This window comes from Drosophila obscura, unplaced genomic scaffold (assembly GCF_018151105.1).
Source record: "Drosophila obscura isolate BZ-5 IFL unplaced genomic scaffold, ASM1815110v1 contig_200, whole genome shotgun sequence".
Classification (NCBI taxonomy): Eukaryota; Metazoa; Arthropoda; class Insecta; order Diptera; family Drosophilidae; genus Drosophila; species Drosophila obscura.
In genome coordinates, this window is record NW_024542791.1 from 6,680,644 (window position 1) to 6,689,469 (window position 8,826).

An 8,826-nucleotide genomic window follows, 5' to 3' on the forward strand; every position below is an offset into this window, starting at 1 on the left:
AAATTAAGGAATTCAGTGAACCCGACACGACCAAGAGCATTCTGTGCATAAGGTATGATGAGTTAATGGAGTTAATACTGTAAAAACACTATTAAGTATAAAGCTACTAGACGAATTGTTAAGCCCATATATTACGTTTTTTCGGGAATTACTCAGCTTTATTTTGTCTCTTGTCCAAGTAGAAACGGCTTTTTTCATGATGAAAAGTTGGCAGCACTGGCAGCGGCTTTCAGATATGGCTGCCGCCTTAAGGTGATTCTATGCACGAAATGAACAACAAATTTGAATACCTATTATATAATAGAGGTAATGTTTCTGAACTCAGGCTCGAATGAATGCAGAAAGTACTCAGTCTCTGTTTTAAAGATATTAACGAGATTTTGCAGTGTATGGGTACCAATAATAGGTATCGGACCGGGATAAATGTACATACAAAACTTAAAATCAAATAAATAAATAGGTAAATAACATGTCAATCTGGGACAAAATCATTATTAATGTTTCAATGCAGCTTGGAACAACAAATTTAACATTAATTAAAGGAATTAGGGTATACAAATTTCCATACTCATAGCAGAAACTAAATTGAAACTAAAACTAAAATGACGGAATGGGACCGGAGTACACACTTACGTTTTATGCTTTGGCCGTTTTTGTTTGAACCTTATTTTGTAAACAATCAAATAAAATGGAGTTTTAGCCAATTCATTTATTTATAGGATATATTTAGTTCGGTGAGCGTTTTGAGTGCTCTGTTTCGACTTGGTCATGGCCAGGCTTACTTTAAGGGCCTCGTAAGGACTAAATATACCGTGGATGAGTGTTTATTAACAAATTAACATACTACAATTGACTCCACTGCCACTTTGGTTTTTTCATTCGAATATTTTACAGGAATAGTTAGACATGTAGCCAATGTGTAGTTACCGTGTAGTTACCATGTAATATATATTTTATCGATAAGTCCAGCTGATTTTATGAAAAAGAAACAGAAAAACTAATATTCGCACGCATTTCCACTGATATCCAACGGCTTGAACACAATTCCGTTTCTAGGACTGCAGCCACGTGATTTGAGTGCTCGACTTTACCTGGATGTGGCCGCCAAACAAAAGCTAGTCATGGCAGTGTTCCAAATCTAGTGGATGGCTCGGCGCAAAGCACAAGACAACAAACACACCCACCAAAAAAAAACAACCCAAAAACTAGTGCTTACTCATCGCATCGCCGAAATATGTCTAGTAATCCCTTTGACAGCGATGAGGATCAGAGTGCCGCCAGTGGGGAGATCTTAGAGGGCTTCCTCTGCCCCATTTGCCGCGCAGATCTCAAGTCCATTGACGTGCTCACGGATCACTTTGCGCGGCAGCATGCCGAGGAGGAGGATACCCTCAAGTCTGTTTTCAATATATTTGTAAAGGCCAAGAAGAAAATCCTCAACAACTTTGAAGATGAACGTAGCGGTGCAGCAGCGGGCTCCTTCTCGTCTTCGATGGCGGCCGGCGGCTCGTCGAATGCCAATGGAAACGGCGCGGACCAGCGGGTGCTGAGCAATGCTCGCTCGCGTTTCAATGTCTTTAACTACATGTCCAAGCAGCAGGTTGGCGCCGAGTGTTCGCACTTTGAGTACTTTCAATCTGTGCGCAATCCTCGCCTGGAACGCTACGCGAGTGAGACGAACAAGCTGATAATACGACTACATCGGCTGCTGAAGGATTTGCCCTCGGATTCGGTGCAGCGCAAGCAGCACGAACAACAGACGGTGGCCTGGCTGGATGGCACTTCGGTGAAGCTGTGCCCCAGCTGCGCCAAGAGTTTCCACATAGCCCGCAGGCAGCATCACTGTCGTCTCTGTGGCGGGATTATGTGCAATGATTGCTCCAAGTTCCTAGCCCTAGAGAATGCCAGTAAGTGTGTGAAAACTCTTTGAAATGGTCTACTTGATGATTCCCCTATTCTTAATTCTTAATTTGCAGTGCAATTGGCCAGCCTCTCGACCAGTCGGAGCGAGCCATTGCAGCAAATGCATCAGGGTGACCGTGCCATACGCCTCTGCGAGCATTGCCTGTGGCTGCTCGACACCCGCCAGGACATGCACGAGAGCCGCACTTGCCGCCCACTGTTCGTGCAGGTCTATGAGCAGATCCGGCAGCTGCAAAAGGATGTCAACCCAGATCTGGACATGTATCTAAAGATTATCAACAGCCTGCACGAGGGAGAGAGCATATTTACCATTACAGATGCCAGCGCCTTGCGTGGCAAAATAGGCCAGGTGGCCGAAGCCATGGATATGCGGAGTAAGCGCATTCTGGCCATCTACTGTGAGCCCGGCAGTCGGGAGGAGTCGCTAAAGAAGGCCATTCGCTTGAGCTGCATCCAGGCCATAAAGGAGCGGATGCTGTCGCTGCCACCACTGCCGGATGAGGCGCATATCCAGCGGATACAAGAACGCAAGCGCATGGAGACGGAGCAGCGCATCCTCACCGAACAGCGGATGGCCATGGAGGCGTATGAGCGTTATGGCCTGGGCGCCACAACCATACAGTCGGGCGGGGGTCTGGAAAGCGGCACCTTTGCTCAGGGGGTGAGTTTTACAGGTATACCCACCTATATTCCTCTACCAAATTGTATTGCTTCCAGTCGGATCTGCAATCCATTAACAACTGGTCTGCCCCACAAGCTTCCACCTCCACCTCAAAGTCCAGCCTGGACGATCCCCTGATTGAACAAATCAATATTATAAAGGGCTACATTAAGCAGGCGCGGCAGGACATGAACTTCGAGGTGGTGGAAACGCTGGAACTGAACCTACGCGAGCTGCAGCGCGAGGTGTACGAGAGGCAGCGCAAGTCCCAGAACAGTGCCGCCTCGCCCGATGTCGAACAGCAGCAGTCCTAAACCAGTATACAGTATGCATATGGTAGGTTGTATATATGCATTCCCAGCAAAATGACAAATTAAATATACATTTTAATGTGTGTGAGTATATTTGTTGTGCGGAAAAGACTCAAGACTTGTGCGTTTGACGACATGTGAGATTCCAAAAATGCATACATATAATAATATCATATTGTATAATATACGATGTAGGTCGTATACCTTCCTAAGACTTGAGTCCGACGGAAGCAATCAATCCCTGAACTTTGGCTATATACGCGCCCTGCGCATCGGCATTGCTCATTCCTTTGCGTCCATTCCAGGCCTCCCACTTGGCCTTACCCTTAAAGTCCAGGAAACCGGGCTTGTCTGGAGTATTGGAAGCCGTAAATTGCATTAATAATTAATTGATTTTATCAAACAACTGTCCGTTCTCTCTCACACACCAGTATTGCAATCGCCCACTGTGGCCTGCTTGAACAGACTGTAGAGTTCCAAAAGGTCATTATCCGCGGGCGTGGTATTCAGATTCTTGACATCTTCGGCAGCTTTATTGAATTCCTGCATCAATATAGAGGAATTTAGCATAGGTGTTACATTAGTCAATATAAAAGCGAAATTTTACCTGTAATTCGGCCATGATTTATGATTTTTTAGAGCGAGAGCGAAGAACTTTCTGTTGGGACACGACACGTTCGTTTTTCTTGTAGACACTGTTGCCAAATTAGCTATTTTATAGCCAGTTCTGGCTAGTTTTAAAGTTCGGTTGGCGTGCAAATTTAGCATTAGTTTTCCCGGAAATCTGGATATTTATAACATATATTTAGCCGAAATTTATTAATAAAAACATAAATTGGCTATTTTGCAAGTTAGTTTGTTTTAAATTTTGTTATTTTGTCATGTTATACCACAAAAACAGCAAACTTTTGTTCTTAAAATGTGGCTGCTCTACATTGAAAAGATACAGCCTACATATCCATGTATTTTATACATGACAACTACACAGGCAAGAAAGCAGTAGTGTGACCATTTAGCAGACCGTATTAATACCAAAATAATCATTTTATATGTTGATAAATAAATATAATATATAATATATAATGCTGCTGCTATGACCATCCATACATTCTCAAATTCTTCGACGATGTACTCAACCAAGTAAGCGGATGCGAAAATAATATAATTTCCCACCGATCTTTTGTACGCAGATTGTGGTGATCTGGTGAGAAGAAACCAACATAAATTCAGTTTAAATAACGTAAATAATACAAATGTAGAGACATTCTCCATTCACCACTCAGAAATCCGGAAAATGAGCACCCAGAAAAACAATACCGACGACATTCGCGGCTTAGCATCGGACATGGGCCGTCTCTGCATGAACGAGCTCTACTCGGACGTGGTGTTCTTGGTGGAGGATCAGCGGCTTTCGGCCCACCGTCTTGTTCTGGCGGCGCGCAGTGAGTATTTCCGCGCCATGCTATATGGGGACCTGGCTGAGTCGAAGGAGCGAGAAATTCGGCTGGAGGTGCCGCTGGAGGCTTTCAAGATAATCCTCGAGTACCTTTACTCGGGCAAGTTACCCCTTTCCTTACTGGATGTGGATAAGATAATCGATGTGCTCAATCTGGCGCATCTTTACGGCTTGGAGTACGTTGAAAGGGCTATAACCAATCATCTCCAGAAGAGTATTGCCGTCAGCAACGTGTGCGTGATCCTGAATGCAGCGCGCCGATACGATCTGGACCAGCTGACCAAAGAATGCCTCAAGTTTATGGGCAACAATGTGGTCGATCTACTTAAGCACGACTCCATCAAAATGCTGACCAAGGAGTCATTTGAGGAATTCTTGCGACGAGACAATTTCTGTGTTCCTGAAGTGGAAATCTTTCGGTCTGTATGCAAATGGAGGGACAACAATCCGAGCGAGGACATCCAGACGCTGTTATCCCTCGTACGTCTCCCGCTGATGAGTATCCATGAACTGCTGCATGTGGTGCGTCCCTCTGGCATATTCGAACGGGATCAAATTTTCGACGCCATTGATCAAATAGACACCGGAATCAATCTGCCCCACCGAGCCGTCATGTTACCGGGGGAAGATGTGGCATCCGAAAAGTTTCATGCGCGCCGTATCACTGACAACGGAAATGAGCGAGTCATCCAGCTGGGACAATTTTACAAAATCAACTATATAAAAATGGTAAATATTTCATACAACTGTAGATGTACCGTGGATGTGTCATGCGACCAGATCCACTGGGATTCTGCGGGACCATATAGCTGCTACGATGAACCTCCGAATGAAACCCGCTTTACGGCGCGTACCGTTCGCTACATTCGGATACAATTTATTTCAAGTGGGGGGGGGAATGCAAATTGGTCATTGCAGGCCAAGTACCTTGCGTAGCACTGTGACTGGGTAACAGCTGAGACAGAGACCGTGATGATCAATTCATTGAGTTCTAAATACTCTTTAAATATATTTGTAATGATTGAAATGAAATTACTGTGGTCGTAGCCATCTCCGCCTGCCACACAATTTTTGTACCCTTGAATACGAATAAAATGCACTGTACGCAAAGTAGTTTTCACTTTCCCGCAATCGATATTCAACGAATTCCTGAAGACGGAGGAGCAGGTGACACACTGATTGGAAAGCTGACAGTTCCTGAAGGAATCTGCCGAGGTGAACGAGCAACGCCGCCTCAATTCCATAACGCTGCAAAAGAACGCCCAGCTTGCTGATGATCTTCGAGCTGCCACACCTGATGAGTGCTGCAAACGCGAGGGAGGTAACAAGGACGCCCTGAAGCTGGCCGTCTACGTGCAGAAGATGGGGCCAGTATTAGGGCCACATATCTGTGGTGAATGTAGGTGGATATAGAAAAGGAAAGTCCTCACTGGATGGTCAACTAAAGGACTGGCACATTATATCTCCACCGTGATGATGTTTTCGTCAATCTGTGTTTTTTTTTGTTTTTCTTTGTTTCGCAATTGAGACGGATAGAAATATGGAAAACAAAAAGAAGATATTTCGCGGATTGAATGAAAATCAAATATGTGGAAGAAGAAGATTTTCGGAACCGTAAAACACGTCTAAGAAGAAGTTATTAATAATAACATTAATTAGAGGATATAGACAAGAGAATAGAAGAAATGCTCTGTAAATATGTTGCTGATAGGTGGCAAATGTGTAGTTAACGAGTTGACATTTTTTGTTTCAACCTCATTTCGTAAACAGTCTAATATATAGGAGTCCTGAAAACTAGCCAGTGTTATGGAATATTGATTGATCAATCGGATAAAATTATATGTTCAGTGCTGAGGGTCCTAGCTGGCTGGTAACATGAAACTGAATTTTAAAATCAATGAATATCCGCCCATCAACAGTGAACGATTATTTCAATTTACGCACGAATATTATAATCTAGTATCTATTTTTTAAGGTATATTTAAGACTCTTCAAAATAACCGCCAAAATCCCATTTATCGTACAAAAATATCGATATTATTCGCTCCCAAATCGTGGTGGTTTTTCAAAATTAGCTATCAGTGGTGACTTTCCCCTCTTTTTCGTGGTGTGAGTGACATGTATCTTACGGGAACGCGTAGTATGGAACGTCGCAACAATGAATCTTCTTTATCGTTATTATTAATGATATGATTTTAAAAATTATCAATGGATATTTTTTTGGTACTCAGCGGACTTGTGAAGAAAAATATTCGGCACTATTTTCTTGTTTCATGTTCGCGCGAACATTTTTTTTTTACTTTGCCCAGAAAACCATCCCAAATGTTAACAAAAAATTTCGAACGAATTGATTGGCTGAAAGTTGAAAACGCGTAGGTAAAACACGTTGACGGTTTTGTAACGGAGTATTTTTGGTTATCAAAAGAAATTTATTTTTATGGCTAAGTGGAGGCCCAAGTCGGTCTGGCGTGGATTTATATGGCCAAAGGAATCTGGCGGACTCCCAAGATAAATATAAATATACTTATCTCAAATACATAACTTTCTCTGATCACAAAAATAAAGTTTTCTAAAAACAGGAACGCTAGAATGGGCTTGGTTTGGATCATTTTTTAACCACACAATTGTATATAAAGTCATGTAAAACTTAAGCAACTAGTAGCTTAAAATAATAGTAAAAATAGTCCGTGGAGGCAGGAAATTCTTCGAATCTGTCCAGCTTGTAGCTGTTGACATTCTACATGCTAAAAGGTATCCTATCTAGGTCAAAATTTGGACACACACGACATTTACCGACAGTTTTCTCCCTCAATTAATTGGCTTGAAATGAAAATAGTTCCCTTTTACCAATAAATACTGAAACTGTACCAAAATTTAACCATTTTTCATTGGTTTGTGCTAATTATTTGGAATGAAGATTCATTGTTGCAATGTTCCTTCGCGTTCCCGTAAGATACATCTGATTTGTATGGGAAAAAAATTCGGCCACATAGGGAAATGAATTAGCAGCACTGTCTTGCAACTTTGGCACGAAATGTGCAACAGATCTGAATACCTTGGGAAAATGGATATAATGGACTTGAGATATTGTTTGTAATTTCATGCTTCAATTAATGCAGAATCTACTCAGTCTCTGTTTTAAGGATATTAACGAAATTTTGCAGCTCACGGGCTCTAATAATAAGTATCAGAACCAGGATAAATGTATTTATAAAACACAAACCATATGCAATAATGCACAATGTAGGTTTTTTACCTACATCTCAATCTAAGAAAACTGAAATACAAATGTTTCAATGGAGCTTGGAACAACAAATTTAATTAGAAGAAACTTGACGACTTGGAAACTTGACGAGCAACAATGACGGAATTTATGTAAATATTATGTAAACAAAGTGTTATTTACTGGTTACTGGTTCTCGGTTTCTGAGGTCACTCGACAAAACAAATCAAGTTATTTTTCCAAATATTAAGACACATTTCAAATTGACCGCCAAACTCAATTTAGCGCACCAAAAATACTGACATTTTTCGCTCTCAATTCGTGGAGAGTTTGCAAAAATCGCTCTCAGTTCGTGGAGGTTTCAAAATTGCCTCGTGGAGGGCCCTTTCAGTGGGAATAGGTGTTTTTGTGGAGCTTCCCCTCATTTCGTGGTGGCGCTGATTTTTCCCATACAAATCAATTACGGGACGCGTATGAATAAGTTCATGTTGCGTCATTCCATACGCGTTCCCGTATGATACATTTGATTTGTATGGAAAATTTTCAGCAGCATGGGGAAATGAAGTAGCAGCAATGTTGTGCAACTTTAGCACGGAATGAGCAACAAGTCTGAATACCTTGGGAAAATTGATATTATGGACTTGAGATATCGTTTGAATTTTCAGGCTCCAATTAATGCAAAAACTATTCCATCTCTGTTCTAAAGATATTAAAAAAGTTTTTCAGCTCACGGGTTCCAATAATAGGTATCAGAACTGGAATAAATGTGTATATAAAACACAAATATATTCATTAAGAGGTTAAAAACATGTCAATCCAGGATAAAATCATAATTAATATTTCAATGGAGCTTGGAACATTAAATTTAACATCAATTAAAGGAAATAAGGTATACAAAAATCCATACGCATAGAGGAAACTTGGTTGACCAGCAACATGTGACGTCACATTTAGTCAACATTTACGTTTTATGCTTTGGCCGTTTTTGTTTGAACCTTAATATGTAAATAATCCAATAAAAAGGACTTCTGAAAACTAGCCAATCTTGTACACAATTTTTTGATGAATTTGATTAAATTATTTTTTTAGGGCTAAGTGGGTAAACTATCTAGTAATATTAAACGGAATATCAAAATCGAGGAATATCAAACGCATCTTGTCGTGCAAGTCAGTATATTTACGGTATATTTTGAAAATGAGATAGTATATTTTGGTATATTCCCTAGGGTCAGGCGGCATACTTCTTCGGTAG

At 41.3% G+C, this 8,826-nt stretch overlaps 3 protein-coding genes across 3 annotated transcripts; 2 read left to right on the forward strand and 1 right to left on the reverse strand.

Annotated features, from left to right (window-relative positions):
• Nucleotides 1-941: 941 nt before the first annotated feature.
• On the forward strand, nucleotides 942-3,473 carry LOC111078638 (rabenosyn-5). Its single transcript, XM_022373454.2, has 3 exons — nucleotides 942-1,907; nucleotides 1,977-2,584; nucleotides 2,641-3,473. Exons 1-3 carry the CDS (start codon nucleotides 1,235-1,237, stop codon nucleotides 2,896-2,898), a joined length of 1,539 nt encoding a protein of 512 aa, XP_022229146.2. The 5' UTR covers nucleotides 942-1,234; the 3' UTR covers nucleotides 2,899-3,473.
• LOC111078640 (acyl-CoA-binding protein) lies at nucleotides 2,965-3,613 on the reverse strand. Its single transcript, XM_022373456.1, has 3 exons — nucleotides 3,503-3,613; nucleotides 3,324-3,438; nucleotides 2,965-3,246 (listed from the first exon to the last, which is right to left on the reverse strand). Exons 1-3 carry the CDS (start codon nucleotides 3,515-3,517, stop codon nucleotides 3,104-3,106), a joined length of 273 nt encoding a protein of 90 aa, XP_022229148.1. The 5' UTR covers nucleotides 3,518-3,613; the 3' UTR covers nucleotides 2,965-3,103.
• A 414-nt stretch (nucleotides 3,614-4,027) lies between these two features.
• LOC111078639 (BTB/POZ domain-containing protein 9-like) lies at nucleotides 4,028-6,225 on the forward strand. The gene is made up of 4 exons (XM_041593857.1): nucleotides 4,028-4,099; nucleotides 4,179-5,206; nucleotides 5,546-5,750; nucleotides 6,200-6,225. Exons 2-4 carry the CDS (start codon nucleotides 4,190-4,192, stop codon nucleotides 6,223-6,225), a joined length of 1,248 nt encoding a protein of 415 aa, XP_041449791.1. The 5' UTR covers nucleotides 4,028-4,099; nucleotides 4,179-4,189.
• The last annotated feature ends 2,601 nt before the right edge of the window (nucleotides 6,226-8,826 follow it).